Source organism: Tamandua tetradactyla, chromosome 19, assembly GCF_023851605.1.
Source record: "Tamandua tetradactyla isolate mTamTet1 chromosome 19, mTamTet1.pri, whole genome shotgun sequence".
NCBI lineage: Eukaryota > Metazoa > Chordata > Mammalia > Pilosa > Myrmecophagidae > Tamandua > Tamandua tetradactyla.
In genome coordinates this window covers 267,426-286,532 of record NC_135345.1, presented here as the reverse complement: position 1 = coordinate 286,532, position 19,107 = coordinate 267,426, and the positions used below count along the sequence as shown (strand labels likewise).

At 55.6% G+C, this 19,107-nt stretch overlaps 1 protein-coding gene across 4 annotated transcripts in view; it reads right to left on the bottom strand.

Annotated features, from left to right (window-relative positions):
* The window catches only part of PCGF3 (polycomb group ring finger 3), an 89,630-nt gene that overhangs the window by 55,579 nt on the left and 14,944 nt on the right, over positions 1-19,107 (bottom strand). For 3 of the 4 annotated variants that reach the window (XM_077136170.1, XM_077136169.1, XM_077136167.1), the window contains exons 2-5: positions 8,604-8,645; positions 8,043-8,180; positions 5,693-5,810; positions 4,403-4,499 (exon numbers count right to left, since the gene is read on the bottom strand). In XM_077136170.1, coding sequence (XP_076992285.1) covers positions 4,403-4,499; positions 5,693-5,801 — 206 coding nt within the window. In that variant the 5' untranslated portion in view covers positions 5,802-5,810; positions 8,043-8,180; positions 8,604-8,645. Of the gene's footprint in view, positions 1-4,402; positions 4,500-5,692; positions 5,811-8,042; positions 8,181-8,603; positions 8,869-19,107 lie in introns of those variants that run through there. The other variant, XM_077136168.1, reaches the window with a different exon arrangement.

Here is a 19,107-nt window from a genome sequence, read left to right as displayed (position 1 = left end):
ACTAGTTCCATCCCCCAATCCCATACTGTTGACACCCCTTTCCAACATGAAAAAAGTTAGAATAGGCATAACCCAAATATCCCTAAAATTAAGAGAAGGATCAAAGGAGAAGGAGGAGTTATACAGAGAAGATAGGATTTAAGAAATGAGTTTGACTGCTGAATCATTACACTGATTACTTTTCAGTCTCCAGTGCCTTGGAGTTGCTAGAAGGAAAAACCTGAAATTGTGTAACTGTAACCCATACCAAACTTTGAAGCCTGCCCTATAACTAATTGTTAAAAAGTACCTTGAAATCTATTGCTTTTTTGTATATATGTTATATTTCATAATAAAAAATGTTTAAAAAAAATCAATGAAAAGAAAACCCATGGGATAGATTATATGATACATGAACATAGCTCAATAAACTGCTTAAGAAAAAAATTCCTTTTGACAGGCAAATTATTACATCTCACAAAATTTACAGAAGCGTAATTCTAAGAATTGGTCCCAGTGCCCAGCATGTATGGGCACCTACAGGCATAAAGCAGGCATCTGCCAATGGGCACACAGCAGGCACCTGTAGGCATACAGTAGGTGTCTGCCCACAGGCTCTTAGCAGGTGCTGATGGCACATGGCAGGCACTCATGGGCACACGGCAGGCGCTGATGGCACATGGCAGACACTCATGGGCACATGGCAGGCACTGATGGCACACAGGCACTCAAGGAACAAGGCAGGCACACAGCAGGCACTCATGGGCACATGGCAGGCACTCATGGGCACATGGAAGGCACTTGGGCACACAGGCACTCAAGGAACAAGGCAGGCATTTGGGCACATAGCAGCAGGCACTCATGGGTACACAGCAGGCACTTGGACACAGGGCAGGCACTTGGGCACACAGGAGGCACTCATGGGCACACGGCAGGCACTTGGGCACATGGCAGGCACTCATGGGCACATGGAAGGCACTTGGGCACATAGCAGGCACCCGGGCACAAGGCAGGCACTCATGGGCACACAGCAGGCACTCATGGGCACATGGAAGTAACTTGGGCACACAGCAGGCACTTGGGCACACGGCAGGCACTCATGGGCACATGGAAGGCACACGGGCACACGGGCACACGGCAGGCACTCATGGGCACACGGCAGGCACTCAAGGCACAAGGCAGGCATCTACCCACAGGTACACAGCAGGTGCTCATGGGCACACAAGCACCCGGCAATGGGCACACAGCAGGTGCCAGCAGCACAAAGCAGGCGGCACACTAGAGGCTGGATTCTCAGCCTTACGCCCCATTTGAGGAGTTCTCGTGCCCAGTGGACACCATGCTGGGAGGTCTCCAGCGACTCTGGACGAGCCTCTGCAGTTCAAGCCTGTGTGCAGCAGACGGACGAACGCCAACGCAAACATGGCTGGCCCCTCCTAGCGGGACACCTGGAAGCAAGAGGTCTGCTCTCCCTGGCCCCACCTAACCTGGGGACAGCGGGGTGGGGGCCAGAGGAAGGGGCAGTGGCGGCTGCAACGAAACATGGCCAGGAACTGTGAAGTCACCCGCAAGGCCCAGCAGTCAGGATGAGGCCAAGCCAGATGGCCGCAGACATGTAGGCCAGCAGTCAGTATGTCCTAGGGGCGCCCAGACAACAGCCACAGAGAAGAGGGGGGGTGTGAGCGGGAAAGGGGTCACCCTCCAGGACAACGCTGAGACCTCAGGGCCAAGCCACAGACCAGCTCCCACACCCTAGTCACCTCTTTACCTCTTCTCCTCACCTCCTCACCCCACTGCACCGTCTCTTCACCTCCTCACCTCCTCACCCCACTGCACCATCTCCTACCCTCCTCACCTCGCTGCACGTCTCCTCACCTCCTCACCTCGCTGCACCGTCTCCTCACCTCTCACCTCGCTGCACCATCTCACCTCCTCACCTCCTCATCCTCACTGCACTGTCTCCTCACCTCGCTGCACCGTCTCCTCACCTCCTCACCTCGCTGCGACGTCTCCTCACCCCTCATCCCTCACCCCTCACCTCACTGAGCCGTCTCCTCCCCTCCTCACCCCTCATCTTGCCGCTCTGACTCACTGTTTCCTGGCTACACCACTTGGTAAGGGCCCCACCACTGCCCAGAGATGTGCCCAGAGCTGGAGGTCAGAAAGGGCCTGAGCACGCAGGAGGCTGATGGGGCCCCAGACTTGCACACCCCCAGACCTCCTGGCCTCTCCGTGCTGAGTGGAGCCTCCCGCCCTCCGCCCGCAGTGGCCACGGCAGGAAAGCCCTCCCCTCTGCCTCCCACACCCAGGACAGAAAGCATGGCTCCACGCCGCAGAGTCAGTGCCCAGAACATGCAATGATGTTGCAAGGCAAAGCAAACAAAGAGCCCACGACACAACAACCTAGGCACGCAAGTGATGCAACCAAGAAGCCCAGATGGCTGGTGCTCGGGTAGCTGCCTGCTGGGAACCCCGAAACCACAACAAGGACAGACCCAGCAATGCCAAGGAGGGGGGGCCCCATGGGGGACCCAGAAGAGCGCTGAGTTCCCTACCCTCGCCCGAAGCCGCGGGAGGGGTGGCTGCAGCCAACGTGGAGGTGCCTGCAGGGCCAGCGAGCCACCAGAGAGCCGAGGGCAGGCCACACCGCACTGCCCGGGCTGAGTCCGTGGCGGACCGCTGAAGGCCTCTCCGGACAGGGTGGGGCACCGGGACCACTCAGTCCTCCCTCCTCACCTGGGACCTTCATTTTGTAAATTTTTATGTACTTTTACTGCGGTATCTTTATCCACCATACCACCCATCCAAAGTATACAAGCAATACCCCCACATAATTGTGCATTCATCACCATCATCATTTTAGAACATTTTCATCACTCTAGAAAAGTAAATAAGGAGAAAAGAAGAAAAACCCCAAACATCCCATACCCCTTCCTCTCATGGGGTATGGCATTCTACCCACTTTTAAGACTTACAATAGAGGTGCGTGAACTAAGACAGTGTACAATTGCAGACAGACAGACGGACAGATTAGCAGAACAGAACATCCAGAAGTTGACCCACACAGACACAGGCAACTGACTTTTTTTTTTGCAATACAGTTATATAATTATCATGAAAGGTCAGGGCTACTGGATTAAAGTTCCACAAACTCAGGTAGCTCCTTCTGGCTCTTCCAAAACACGAGACTCTAAAAAGAAATAGCTACATAACGAGTGAGCAGTTACACCCTCTGTGAAACCCCAATTCTCAGCTGCACCTGCTCTCTCTCACTCACGGGTATCTGGGCTCGCCACCCTACCTTCTTTGTGCTGACCCTCTGGAATAGAGGAATGAACCTGGCGGATGTTCTACAAGGGACTGGGGCCTCTGGGGCTTAGAACTTTTCTGGCCTAGGATCAACCTGGAGGCCTTAGGTTTCTGAGAAAATAAACTAAGAAAACCTTACAGAGACCCTAGACAGAGCGCAGGACACTCGTGACTTCCAGGAGTCCAGCTGCTTGGGGCTTGGCATGCTGTGGCAGTCGGCAACACGTGGCTGAACCTTCAGGAGAGTGACCTCCAAAACGCCCTCCTGACTCTACCTGAACTCCCTCAGCTACTGAAACTTTATTTTGTTTCACTTCTTTTCCCTCTTTTGGTCATTCTCAACCCCATGGTGCCAGGGCCAGGCTCACTCCTGGCGTCCTGCCCCTGTAGGGGGTGGGCAGTGAGTTACTTGGCAGACTTGGCTTAGTGGCCATATCTGAGCAACAAAGGAGGCGCTTCAGGGTAGCTCTCACGTGTGATTACACACAGGTCCAGCTTCACTAGTGCAGAAATAAGTTCCACAAGGGCGAGCTTCAAGACCGAGGGCTTGGCTGATGAAATGAGGGGGCCCTAATGCTTAAAAGAGTACCAAGAACTCCCCCTGCTCCTGGACCTGTTCTCACACTCTTCTGTATACAGGACCTTTCCCAACTTTAAAAGTAAAAACAAAACACACACACATATAGCCTCTCTCCCTTCAGACAACTGCTATTCTCAGAAAATGTGGGGCCTGCGTCATCTCCCCACATCTGAGCACCACCACTCTGCCATGACTATAAGCCACCCAGCCTGGCCCAGCCAACCGCAGGCCGGAGCCAGGCCATGTCTCTCAGGGCTGACTCCAAGAGCGAGTGCGGGCCGGGGGATGCTAGGTCTCGGGGGCCAGGCCCTCACGTGAGCAGGAGGCAGGAAAGGCTCCACCCAGGGCACCTCATTCCTCAGCAGAAAGCGGGTCCCACAAGACCCGAGGCAGACCAAGCTGGTCAATTTAGCTTAGAACTAGTGAACCTCCCACGTGGTCTGTGGTCTCTCAGTCTACTGAACTGGAGGCAAAGTGGCTGGATGCGCGCGTGTGCTGCGGCAGCGGCGGCCGGCCCCGCCCCGCCCGTCCTACCCGATGTACTGCAGCGGGTGGCTCTGGTGGATGACGATCCTGCAGGTGGGGCAGGTGTTGTTCTCCTCCAGGTACTTCACCAGGCAGCTCCTGCAGACTGAGCCAGAAGCACACGTGCGTTACCAAACTACCGCTCGCCAGTGCACAGCCCTGCGCGCAGTTACTGACTAGAAAGCGGCTGAGAGGCATGTCTAAAGACATGTAAAAGGCCATTCTCTTAGGTCCATCTTCATGTTCCTCGGAGTTCTTGGCTTCTGGAAGAAAACGTCTTTAGATATTAGCAAACAACAGAAAACTTTAAACTATTCTATCAACCACCTTACCACACAGATTTGGAGCTTAGGAAAGTAGGAGAAAAAATAAAACTGCGGAGACAATGATGAGAGAGACAGGCCAAGAGCTGTGAGATAATCAGGACGAGCTTCCTGTTTCTCAGGCGAATGTTCTCACCAAATGGGCTAATTCAAAAAAATTTTATATTGTTACCGTAAAAGGTCACAATATTTTCTTCGAAAAACAAAACCAGATTAAATTCAATTGAATTAATATAACATAAAATTATGCCCACTGATATCTAAAAATATAATTGACTTGAAATTCTACCAAATTGGAAAATATTTTATTTTCTAAAGTGAAAAACACATGATCAAAAATATTTTGGCGACAGATGTCCGCTCCCATCTGCCGTCCCGTCCTGGCAGCATTCTTCGGGGACTGAGGAACACCTGAGGCCGTGCCGCCAGCCTGCCTTCAAGTGTCAAGGACGCTGTAAAGGGCTTGTCTTGAGGACAAGCCAAGATGTGCACAAGAGCACCTTCTGAGAACTCACCAGGGCCTGTGGAGGTTGCTGGGAAGGGTCCTCGGATTCAAGTCTTAAGGAAGGATACCATTCGGAAATCCTGAGAAGCGGCCCCTCCGCCCACGAGAAACGAACAGGCTGTCCCACCCCAGGGAAGTGACCTGGCTGCTCGTGGAGAAATAACCAAGGTTTCCTGTTCCTAGCTTTCTTAAATAATCATGCCTTATCCCTACGGAAACTACCAATAGTATTTAATTTGGATAGTTTCTGACTTATCCTCAAGATGTTCTTTATTCCTGCTGGAGCGTCCCATTTGCCTTTGTGCTAAAAGCTTTTGAAGAAACGCACAGGAAGCCCAGGCGCTGACTGGTCCACAAGACGTGGCTGCCACACCACACCCCGCCACGCCACACCCCACACCCCGCCACGCCACGCCCCACACCCCGCCACGCCACGCCCCACACCCCGCCACGCCACACCCCGCCACATACAGGTGTGCAGACACTCGGTCACCGTGGTCGCGTCAATCAGGTATCCACTGCACAGGCGGCAGGTGATGTGAGCATTGATGTCCCAGAGCTTAATCTTTCTGGTCAACATCTTTGGCTTCTGCAAGAGAAAACACACACTGACTGTTACCTGAAATTCTCCAATGAGACTCTCCAAGAGGAGGATCGAACGCCAACAAGGATCGGCCGCAGACCCTGGGTCCCATCCGCACTGCCCACCGCCCCATGGCCCATGAGAGCACCTGGCCCCTGCCTGCAGTTCAGGAAGCTCCTGCTCCTACCCAACTTCTCCGTGACCCCAGTACCCACGGACCTCTGGGACACTTCCTTCTCTTTGCACCCCCCACTCAGGCCCCTCCTCCTATGCAGAGCAAGGGACAGGCACCAGGTTGGACCCCGGCAGGAGCTGGAGCTCCTGTGACTGAAAGCAGACAGCAGGCCTGTGGGTTTGCAGACAGGAAGCTGAACGGTCTGCTTTTCTCTGTGGGAGGTGAGAGTGAGGGGATCTGAATCCACAGCCGTGTGAGAAGGTAAGAAGCAGCAGGGGGAGAGCAGCAGCCAGGGAGACATGGCCTATGTGGATGAAATGGCAGAGGAAGGACACTTAGCCTCGCTCTGGGCTGAGGAAGGTCGGAAGGGCAGCAGGTGTAGCCAGGTGTGGCCTATGAGGCCCAATGGGTGCTGGGACATCCTCGAGCAAGAGGGAACAAGTGGGGACACGAGGAAGACATGTGGCTGCTGGGTGACACCGGGGGGGCCAGGCTGGACACGGTGCTACCGCCAACCCCCTGAGGCCCAGAGCACCTGGGGTGGGGCTGCTCATATGGGTACCAGGGAGGGTGGTCCAGGAGCAAATGGGAACCAAAGGCATGGTTCCTCCAGCCATGTTTAAACAGGAAAATGGCTAAGAACAGAGATGAGGACGTGCAGCCCACGTTGAGATGCGACCTGCAGACCAGACCAGGTGAAGGTGAGAGGGGTCCACCTCGGCACCAAGTGGACACAGGGAAGGGTGGAGGCGTGCTGGGCTGGGGGCACCACAACAGGACCAAGCAGACCTTCAACCCAGCAGCTTGACTGACAGGAAAGATGCGTGTAGGAAAGTGGTCAGTGCGGCTGTAAGACGGCGACACAGGCAAAACAGTCAGAGACTGGCCAGACAAGTGGCTTGCTTGGCTGGCAGGACTGACTTTGGCTCAGACCCCCAACCCCAGAAGGCTGGTCTCCTGCTGAGAAGCTCCTCCTGAGATGGGAGACAGCAGCGCTCGAACCCCAGGCCCATGTGACGATAGCTCCACAATGCTCAGTGCTCGGAACGTGCACAAGTGCACTTAGAGAAAAGAAAGCACACCAGTGCCGACAGTGCCACCATGGTGACAAGGTTCGACCGCCTGGGTCAGGGCACTTATCCCCAGAACCTGAGACCCTGCCCTTCCCAGGCAGACGGACCTCACAGATGGGAATGAGGTGAGGTGAGGCCTTGGAGAGACTATCCTGGTTAGTGTGGGGTCCCCCCAGAGCAGACGCAGGGAGGGGCCCCCAGAGCAGACGCAGGGAGGGGCCCCCAGAGCAGACGCAGGGAGCGGCCCCCCCAGAGCAGATGCAGGGAGGGGCCCCTCCAGAGCAGAAGTGGGGGGGGGCCCCCAGAGCAGAAGCAGGGAGGGGCCCCCAGAGCAGACGCAGGGAGGTCCCCCCAGAGCAGAAGCAGGGAGGGGCCCCCAGAGCAGAAGCAGGGAGGGGCCCCCAGAGCAGACGCAGGGAGCAGCCCCCCCAGAGCAGACGCAGGGAGGGGAACCCCAGAGCAGACGCCGGGAGCAGCCCCTCCAGAGCAGATGCAGGGAGGGGCCCCTCCAGAGCAGAAGTGGGGGGGGGCCCTGCAAAGCAGATGCAGGGGGGGATCTGGGCCCCCCTTGGGGACAGCTGTCCAGGTGTGTGACACCAAGTGCCTGATAAGGAGATGCTGGATCAGCACAGATGGGTTCCCCAGTTCCCACAAACATGAGGGGAGGTGAGGTGTGGGCTGCCCCGCATCCAGTGCCCAGCTCAGGCCAGCCCGGCTGGCCCTGCACCCGCAGGTCTGCGCACCGCACGGGGGTAACTGGCCTGATGGCTGCGCTCAAGCAGGAGAGGGAAAGTCACAACCGCCTCTACCTTTCTTCTGATTATCAGAAGAAATCAAATCCTTCTCAGTGTGACTGATTTCACAGCATCTTTTACAGGAAGTAGGCAAAAAATCAGGATTGCCAAGAAAATGAAGTGGTGAAAACCAAGCACAGAAGCCCACTGGGGAAGTCTGGGTTTCCGTAGCTGCCCGGGAAGGCCTTGCGCTTACCTCCTCCCGACAGCCGGGCTGCCCCGCGCCGCTCTAGGCCCCTCTCCCAGCTTTGCTTGGCCCTGCCGGCGGCTCCACTCCGCGCTCGGGGTCTTCACTTCTGCACCTTCCTTCTGCCCCCTGCTTTTCTCCCATTTTCTAAACAGAAACGAGCACCGTTAGTCCATGTCGTTTCCGTTGCATTACATACGATTGATCCATAACCAAGTTTTCGTCAGAATTCTTAGACAAGCCTGAGGCAGTGAACAGTGAAACACGGCCAGAGTATTAATCAAGAGAAAATCTAAACACATATAAAATAACTGCCTTAGTCGGTTCCTCAGAGTTCCCAAAGACCACATTTTAAAAGAACTATGAACGGTTGCATGGGAACTCCCTTTTTTGAGCAATTTTTCTGTAAACCTAAAACAGCTCTAAAAATAGTCTATTAGAAAAAATACTATAAGGATCTGGGTTTTTTCTATGACTACAATATACTTGTTAAATATAATTAAAGGTAAACATAATGAATTCATATGCAGTGACAGGAGAGAAAACTCAAAATATTTAAATCCCATTTACCTGTAAATGGTAGCCTGGAATCTCTTACTACATTTTGGAAGCCTGCAGAGAAACACAAGACAAGAGGCGTGACCCATCACATCCTGAAGGACATCAGCAGACAGACAGACAGACGTGCACCGTCGCGCTGCAACTCCTCCCCAGGCCATTTACACAGCTGCCACGGGCTTCTTCAAAGCGACCACGAGAGAAACACAAAGAGATGAAGAATTCGGCCCTACATTGAAGACGTGGGCTGGCTTGGCAAGCCCCTGGGAGGGTGCAGGCACCGCACGAGCCCCAGAAAGGCAGGGGTGGAGGTGAGTGAAGACCCCCGGGACGGGGGTGACAAGGTGGGAAGCTGGGCCTCAGGGAGGGTCATGGCAACCCCTGGGCAGCCACGCGCCTGCACACCCTGTAACCCTCTCACACCGCAGGTCCTGGGAGCTCGGCGGGAAGGCCCCACCCCTTTCCCTTGCCCTCGCCCTCAGCACAGGACCGGCGGTGGCCAGCAGGTGGCATGTCCAGGCATGCCAAGTTCCTACAGCAGGAGGAACAGCAAAAGGGGTTCCGCCCACTCAGAGACGGGTACCCTGGCCACCACCGCACCAGCAGGCTGGCCCATCCTGGAAGAGAGCCCCAGACTCTGCCCCTTGGGTGCCCAGTGCTGCTCTGCCCACCGTCCCTCTCAGGACAGCCATCAGCAGGGAGAGTGGGTGAAGGCAGCTCCATAACTCACCAACATTGGTGCTGTCAGTCCACTGACGTGCAGGCCAGGAAACACACTGGGGGTGGACTGTGGGTGAGGGCCCAACTCGGGACAGTGTTGGGCGTTCACCACTACACAAGACATTTACCACTTTAGTTACAGTGGTTAAGTCCAGCGGGAACAATCAGACTTGGTACCTAACAGTGTGGCACAGGGCCAGCCTATCTTCTACCAGCCAAGCCCTGCACACGGCCACACCGTCAGTGCACCTGCATGCGCCCCGTGTGTGCACATTCAGATGCACACATCTGCACACTATGGCACATGCACTCAGGTGCACACATGCACACACGCACGTACACACGTGCTCACGCACCCTGCAGGCCGTGTTCTGTGTGCTAGGGCGTGCTGGGTGCAGCCTCAGGCTCCAGGACCAGAGGTGAATGAACAGCTGCGCTCATGAAGATCACATTTTGGGGGTGAAAACAGTACGAGGGAGAGCAGTGAGCGCCGCATGGAAACTGAGGCAGACCAGGGTCTGTGGAGGGGCAGCTGTGGTGGCCGTGCATGGCCTGGGGCACATAGGTCAGGTGCAGGGGATGTGCAGCTGCAGGGGGCCCCTCAGCAGGGTGGGGGGCCGCGCTGACTGAGACAGGACCACCACAGCACTTCCACACAACAGAAGAAACGGTGGTACCAAACAGGACCAAGAACCACAGAAAAGGAAAAATGCAATTTCCTCTCCATTTTTTAAAGGGTTAGGCACAAATTATATAATTTTTACTCTTAGCTTTCCCATAGCTGCAATCTTTATTAATTAGTCTTTGAAGATCAGTTAACTTTACAGAAAAGGAAAGGAAAGGCAGGAAGGAGCTGTCTTGACAGGCACAGGGAAAGAAGAGAAGCAGCCCATCCCGTGTCTACACCGCCCCACCAGCCGGAGGCCACTGGGGGCTGGGGAGCTGGAGTTCACTGTGGTTCCTGTTAGTTGGACCCCGGGCACGCACTTCCAGCCCCTTGATGCATGTTCTCAGACAGGAATGGACAAGAAGCCCACCAAAGCCTGCATTCTAACGGGGGGACAGGCAATAAAGAACAAACAACAAGGAAATTATTTACCATGCTGGAAACTGCAGATACTCTCACAACTCAGAGCAGAAAAAGGGAGGAAGGGTGGGCTGGCAGGTGGCACGGACAACGGCAGGCAGCGATTTCAACAGAGCTGTCAGCAGACGCTGCACTGAGAACGTGACATCTCAGAATATGATGAACTCAGTGCCAATGAAGGTGGAAATTTATATGAAACTGGTAAATGCCCAAAAAATAATTCACCAGAATTGAGGCAAGCAAAAAAGAAAACCCCAATCATTCTATAACTATTCAGGTGACTGTGGTGATTTGAAGCTGCGTGCACCCCAGAAACACATGTCCCTGAGCCCAGTCCAGGCCTGTGGGCGTGGACCCAGAGAGTCCGGCCTTCTGAGGAGGCGGCTTCAGCTGCTTGGGGCCCGCCGCGGTCAGGCAGGTCTGGTTACTACCACTGGAGCCCTTCTGAAGCAGGAGGACTAGAGAGAGAGAGAGCCCTGGAAGCAAGAAGGAGAAAGCAAGGAAACCCAAAACCCGAGACTGGAAGCAAGGGAGAGACCCGCAGATGTTTGCACGTGCACCCGCGAGGCCAGGGGCACCGGCAGCCAGGGTGTGGGAACATTTTCCAGCCTCAAAACTAAGTGAAGAAATTTCCATCACTCAGGCCAACCCATTTCATGGTATTGCTTTGAGCAGCCTAGGACACTAAAAGAGCAAATTTCCTTCAAAGAAAACTCCAAGTCTCCAGCGTTTCCATGGCGGTTCTACCAAACACTCAAGGAACAAGCAATTCCCATCTTAAACTCTTTCAGAAAAGAGAAAAAAGAGAATATTTTCCAACTTGTTTTATGAGACCACACAACTTACACACTAAATCTTGACAGGGTCAGTGTCAAAAGGAAAATTACAAACCAATCTCACTGATGAACCTAAATGCAAAAATCCTAAACAAAAGCTAACCTATGGCCAGGCCACGGTGGCTCAGTGGCAGAGTTCTCGTCTGCTATGCTGGAGACCCGGGTTTGATTCCTGGTGCCACCCATGCAAAAAAAAAAAAAGCTAATGTTACCCAGAAATACATAAAAGGATTATAATTCTTGACAAATTAGGTTTATTCCTAGAGTACAAGATAGGTTTAATGTGGGAAAAGATGTAATTTATGCATTTAACAGAAAAAAGGAGAAAAATCATGATTTTCCCAATAAATACATAAAAATAATTTGATAAAATGCATTATCTGCTCATGATTAAAAAAAAACTCTCAGGAAAGAGAAGGAAACCCACAGAAGTTCTCATCTAAAGAGACACTGGCACGAAGACCCAACAGACACACACGCGGGTGACAGCAGCCCACTGTGAAGACGGAAACTGGACACACACAAAGGCCACCACTGGGTGAGACCACCGCGCGGACAGGGCTGGCAGGGGGTGGGCACAGAAGCTCTCAGCGGCAGTTTTAACAGCAAAACAAGCTGGCGCCTTGTGCTGGCATCCCGCCCATGCCCACCCTCCAATGACCAACTCCACAGGAAGACCAAATGCAGACAGCAAAACTCCAAACTTAGAGAAGAGATTAAACAATACTTAGGACCTCAGGTGAGGAAAAGAAACGCAAATGAGCGCACTAAACACAAGCACTTCTACAGTGGGCAACAGTGGCTCTCGCCTGCCATCCCGGAGACCCAGGTTCAAGTCCTGGAGACTGCCCATGCCAAAACAACAAGTATTTCGGATTATTAAAAAAAAATGACCAGAAACAGACTAAACAAGCCCACAAACTAGAAGAAAATATTCACAACACGTAAAATACTAAACCTAGACTATGTTCAGCAAACTAAGGCTTTCGGGACAAATCTGGAGCAGCCTGTTCTCATAAATAAAGTTTTAGTGGAGCCCACACACTCACACGCTGTCTGATTGCGGCACACCTGAGGGGTTTGAGTCCGCGTGGCCCACACACCCTGAAGCGTGTACTAACTGGCTCTTTCCTGGGAAGGTCTGCCAATCCCTGATGGAGCCGAGGATGCGCACTGCAGACCCTCTGCGCAGTGTGGCACAGCGAGGGCGCTGCATGTCCCGTCACCCAGCACCTTCGCTGTGAGGACCACCTGCAGGAACCCGGAACATGTGCCCGAGAAGGGATACACGCAGCAAAGCCCTGAAAAGGGCTGCCTGAGAAAGCCCCAAAGTGGAGACACCCCAAGCGCCTGTCAACAGAGTAATGAACCTGCAGTGACGCTTCTGAACCTCCCCTCACTGTGCCCAGGGCTCCCCTCCACCTTGCCCCTCACCTACACCCAGGGCTCCCTTCCATCTCCCCCCTCACCTGCATCCAGGACTCCCTTCCACCTTCCCCTCACTGTGTCCACGGCTCCCCTTCCACCTCGCCCCTCATCTGGGCCCAGGGCTCCCCTCCCCCTCGCCCCTCTCTTGTGTCCTCACCCGCTGCCCCCTCTCTCCTGGGGGGTGAACTCCCTCACTCCTGTCCCTAAGGCTCTGGTCCCATCCCTGGCACCCACAAGGACCCTGCTCCAAGCGGTTCTCCCACCTCCTGAGGGCCCCCCTCCCCTGATGGGGCTGCCCTCCTCCTCGCCCCTCCCAGGGCCCCGTCCTGGTCAGTGGCATTCCATCCTCCTAGTTCCTCATGCCAAACCCTGCTCCTCCTTCTCCCACTGCCTCACACAGCCACCAGCAAATCTGGCCAGCTCCACTTCCCAGGCACCCAGAAGTCGACTATCCTCTTCACATGCCAGCCTCCCCTCGCTCTGCCTCTCTCGCTCTTGGCACCCAGGCGGGCATCTGCACGGAAGACGCCACAGGTCGTATTCCTGCTCGACTCGCCCTCTGCTGCCACCTTCCTGTCTCTGCGGGAGAAGCTTCCCCAGGGCCTGGGGACCACACTCACACGCGCCACAAACCTCTCTCCCTCCGGGGCCCCCTCCCTCCAGGGCTCCTCACCAGCCCCCTGCTTCCCGGTGCCTCCTCGAGACATAAGCACCTCCTGTGACCCCCAAGTCTGTTGGAAGCTCCACACTGACCATCCTTCTCGAAGCTGCTGTCTCTCTCCGTCCCTGCAGTCTTGGGGTCCCACTTCAGCCTGTTTCATTTGTTTCCTGGCCCTTTAGTCATGAGGACCGATGACGCAAGATCTTGCACGTGCAAAGACGGCCTGGCTGCACAGAGAATGTGGCTGAGTAGCCGTGGTGCCCCGTGGGGAAACCCTGGGAGGGGCTGGTTTGGACATGTGGGGCTGCCCGTGCGCAGGCAGTGGTGCCCCAGGGTCTGGGTCTGGCGCAGGTCTGCGTCCTCGCACCCGTGCAAGCAAGTGAACCAACGCAGGGCAGGGGTCAAGCCAGCACTGGCACCCTGGCCAGCCCAGCGGCTGCAGTGTTTTGGGCCCTGCCCTCGCCCCTCACAAGGACCCTGGGGAGGCTTCGCATCCACAGGCCCTGAGTCTCCTCAACCCCATCCCGCTGAGTTGCAACAAATCATAATATTCTGATTTGCGGGAATTTACAGGAAAATTTTCAAAATGGGAAATTAGAACTACTGTGAAAACAGTCTGTGCTCACGTGTCGCTGATGAGGGGCCAAGGCATGTGCCCATGCATGGAGGGGCTGGAGGGCAACAGCTGGAGTACGTGGGCGCGGCCCCCACGACAGACGTGGGCACACAGTCGTCCAACACGGTAGAGAATTTCCGGTGGCCGCACAAGGAAAACCATCACACGTGTCTGGTTTGTGTCTGTCTTTACAACGTAAATTCAAATTTTAAAGCTGAAAGGAGCTAAATGGCACTCACTGCGTGTCAGAGACAGAAAGCCTGGAGTAGTTTTTGACTCCACAAAGATGTATCAGTAGAGTTTTAAAATCAAGAATGATTTCGAATTAAGATGATTTTTCAGGTAAAACTTACAGCTCATTTTAAAATAAGACAAATACATAAACATGAGAAGAGCTTCTGAGAAAAGAACATAAAAACAAAAAGTAACGGCCTTTGAAAGTAAACAAATCGGCCCCACAGACCCCCACAGCCCTCAGAACTCTGCGGCCCCCTGTGCCGTGGCGCCCCTCAGCCCTCCACAGACGCCCGCGGAACCCCTGCCCCCACAGACCCACGTCTCTACGCCTCACGGACCCGCACGGCGACATCATCTCTCCCTGCACCGTCACATGTCACATGGCAGCCGCAGTCAAGCACAACAGGAGCTGCGCCTCTCATGCCACTCACTTCAGTCAAGTGTCACACAAAGGCCAGGACTGAGCAGGCAGCTGCCCTCGAGCCTCCACCCTCGCCCCCGTCCTCCAGTGCCAGCCCCGCTCACAGATGATTACTGACCTCGGCCGCAATGACTCCAACTTCCCATTGTGTCCATTCCGTGGCTGTCGCCCCACCCCTGGACTCTGTCCCGAGCAAGGCCCGCTGGCCAGCAGGTGTCAGCTTTGATGAGAAACTTTCCTGAAAGGATGAGGTGTGTCCTGTGCCAAGACACAGGCTGGGCACTGCCTTCCTCCTGGGGCCTGGGTTCCACACAGGCCAGGCAGAGGCTGCAACTGGCCAACCCCACGGACGAGCTCTGCCAAGCAGCAACTCCCAGGGGGCTCTGGCCTTACTGCTGGGGGTTCTGGGGTCTCCAGACTGTGCCCCTGCACCCCCTCCCTCTGCTGGTTCTACGCTGTGTCTGCTCACAGCAAGAGACGACTGCAGCCATGGGCACAGGGAGTCCTTCTGGGGGACCCGCCAACAGGAACAGGCCAGAAAACCCCCACTGGAGCATGAGCCCCAAGGCCCCACTCTGGCCAGAGACTCCCCCTCCCTGCTTTTCAGGTCCCCGGACAGCCCAAGACACTCCACACCCCTGCACCCTCCCTGCCCAGCACGGACCTCTGACCTACCACCGCCACTTCCCTTCTGGCAGGGAAGCCCCAACAGTGCCCTGCAGGCTTCCTGCACCCTCCCACCATGAGTCCCGTGCCACCCCAGCCTGCTTCAGGGACCCCTCTGCCTGCCCACCGGGCACACGCCCTCACCGTCAGCTGGGCCCATTAGCTGAGCATGCACCCCTCCTCCCTGCCCCAGCCCCAACACTTTGTCCACGTCGGCCGCCCCTCTCCTGGGTCAGCGGCCCCTCAGGTGAGCCCCAGTCCCGTCGCGGCCACAGATCCAAGGAGCGACTCTCCTGTAGGTGGGACACATGGCCTTGGCTTTTCGTTGTGTTATGTGATATAAATGTAACATACAAATTCACTGAATATGACTGGGAAAATAAAGAATGACGGTGAGGGGAAGTTCACGCAATGGCACATTTCCTTCAGCCCCACCTGAGGCTCACCCTGGGAAGGAATGCCTTACACGTCCACAGGTACGAGCCCAGCGTCAGGGTGTGCTGCCATCCACCCCACAGCCGTACCCCAGGCCGCTTTACTGGCAGACACTGGCCGCTGGCCGACCACAACCCGAAATAAACCTGTGACACATTCTTACACCCCCACTCCAGTTGCTGCTGTGTCCACCTCCCTGACCTCACCTGGGGTCCCTCTTTGAGGTGAGTCCGGACCCCCTTTCTGTCCTCACCACCCCACGGCTCTACCAGCACCATACCTGGTGCTCCACAGGCCCAGCACCCACTCATCTGTCCTTCCTCCTGGCCAGACACCATCACCCCACCCCTCCCCTCCTCACTCAAGCCCAAACCCAGGAGGCAGTCCTTGTTTCCCAGTCATATCTTATTAGAACCTTAAAGTTTCCTTTTCTTTTTTGTTGCTACAAATAGCATTGGGAGCACCTGGTTCACAGCTGGTGGGAGGTTACAAAGCTGCACCTCAGCTGGAGCCTGGATGTTGGGGGCAGTGTACGCGCCTCTCACAGCCCTAGGCTCCAGAGGCCCCTGGTCGTGGCAGGGGGACAGGCTGGCAGTCTGCAGGGGCCCCACCCACTTGATGACTTTCACCTCCTCATACAGGGGTGTGTGGGCAGAACCGGGGCTCACAGATCCAAACGGGAGCCCAGGCCCTCATGATGCCCAGGGTCTCACCATCTGGGGTGGCCTCTGCACACCCGAAAGGGGCGGCCGCCACACTAGCTCTGCTTCCTTCAAGTGCCCTCATGCCCCTTGTCCAGCTCCGGAAGAAGTGACCCTCTCGCCCGTCAGTGCCGCGTCATCATGGCTGAAACAGAAGCCCAGGGAGAGGTGGGTGCAGAGGCCACAGCTGCAAGTGCACTTCAGGCACAGGAGCCCCTGCTTCGGTGGGGCAGCTCTGGAAGACCTGGAGCTTCTGAGCGCCAGCAGGTCCCCGAGGCAGGGTGATGGCAGAGGAGATGGTCCCGGAGTGGAGATGGGACCGGTCCTGAGGCTGGAGAGGGGACAGCCCCTGGGACGGTTCCATCCAAACACTGTCGACGCAAGAGACTGACACGTGGGACCACTGCGTACGCTGCCTTCTATTCATTGTTGAGTTAGGTTTGCTCAGGAGTATTTGTCATTAAATGTGTCGGCTCAAAGTTGTGGGTGAGATCCAGTGACCTTTATTACGCAGCTTCAATGAGGCATAAGTGACAAGCCCACGCTTCAAGGACACCATGGGACAGCCTGGACCCGCGCCGACGCTGTCCTCATGTGGAGAGAGCCCATCCACTGCCAGGACACCTGCGCCCACGTGGAACTCCCTCCTCGTGCTGCGGCTCCGCAGTGTCGGTCACCAGGGCCAGGCCCACAACCCCATTCTGACACAGTGGGTTCACACAGCATCCACTCTTCCACGCGGCAGTTAGTGAAGATCAGTCAGTAAGGAGGCACATATTTAGCTCACTCCTTCGCTGCTGAGCAGTACTCCATGGTGCCATCTGCTCATCTGTTCTTCCACCTTCCGGCCATTATGTCTGTGTCCACGTCTCGGTATGGAGTCCTTAGTCAGGCCAGGGATGGAACAGCCGGGTCTCACTTTTTGAGAACCTGCCAAAACACGTTCCCAAGCAGCTGCCCATACGGGCCACTCCTGACACCTGCCTTTTATCTCCCCATCACACATTCACCTCGGCCAAGCTCCACCCACTCCTCCTTCAACCCTGTCCTGGACCTCTGTGTCCTCCACTGCCCCATGGATAATGGCGGCAGCCACTGAGGACAGGCCCCTGAGCCAGCTCCGGCCTCTCAACACCTCTCTACCCTGAAGTCTGGGCAGCAAGGCAGGAGCGCCAAGCAGCCACTCCCCAACCCCGGGCTCCTGTCCTCTCTGAGAGCTCCTGGTCAGTCCTTCCCTGAAGCGTCCTCTGGGCTGCTGGCCGCCTCCAACCAGCCAGGGCGGGATCTCTGGATCTGCCCTGCAGTGGCCTCTCTACCCCGGACCCCAAACCACTGATTCGCTTGCTCGCGTGCACAGTGCGGCGTCCCCACACCTTGGCCATCTTAAGTGTGGTGGTGTGACGCGACGTGGACCCCGGAAAACACGCTCTGAGATCTAACCCACTCCTGCTGGTATGGATTCACGGTGACCCTTCCGGCCCACCTCAATCTAGGCAGGTCTTAATCCTCTTTTTGGAGCCCTTTATAAATGCATACCAAGAACGAGAGAGAAAATCTACAGAAACAAGAAGCTGAAGTCCACAAAACGTGGAAGGGGAGAGACAGCGGTGTGCCATGGGCCTGGGCACACGGAGCAGCCCAAGTCACGACGCTGGTCTGGAAGGGACCGCCTTGATGTCTGGATCGAGACATTTTCCTGGCCTCAAAACAGTAAGCTCATAAATTCCCACTACCTAGCCAGACCCTTTCATGGTACTTTCTTTGCGCAGCCCAGGAAACTAGAACAGTGAGCTCCCACCTCCTGCACCTCAGCCACGCATGGCAGGCGGCAGGCACCTCCCATCACCAGCTGTGCACATCCCGCAGGGCCCACCGAACCAGTTCTGTGCAACAGCAGCCCAGACACATCCCCGCCTTCCCGCAGCAAGTCGAGAAGGACTTTCTTGTTTCTGCACAGAGGACCCAAGTCCCTTGAGTCACACCTGCCACCTCAGTCTGAGTGCCGTGCCCTGTACCTGTGCCCATCTCCCTCTCTCTGGGAAGGCAGAGGGGAGGGTACAAGCTGCCCACCACAGCATCGGTATGCAGTGGGGGCTCCGAGCAAAACGGCTCCACTGTGCTACGCTTTAAGTCCCATCTGCCTTCCTCCGGGGCTCCTGCTCACCCTGAGCTCAGCACCTCCAAACACACCACACGACAAGTTCCCAGAGCCACGGTATGCCTTCTGTCTCCACACTACAAGCACAGGCCCCTGGTCTGGCCTGTTGGCGTACACCGCATGTGGCCCCAGGTTTCACTGAAAGGTGCAGACCAACACCTCGCCTGGGGCCTGGCTCAGGTGCCCTGCCAGGACGGACCCGTGAGCAGCTCGGGGGACCCCTCAAACTCACTCCAAGTCCCCGTCGCCCCCAAAACCCAGACAAGGACGAGAAAGGGAATGGCCACAGCTCCTCCGAGGCGCTCAGCTCAGAAGACAGACAGAGACGTGGCACAGCTGTGCCCTGCTTTTCCCAGCCGGGATGCTGAAACCCGGCCAAGTTCAGGAGGAAAATGCAGACCTGAAACAATTTTGTACATGGCTATACTATATGCCCATGAAAGCATCTTTAAAAAAACAAAAAGCAATGAAATAACATAAAAGTGCCGTGAATTCCAATTCTGAGATGGTTCATGACTGAAGAAACAGTAAGAATCTCTGCTCCATTTCC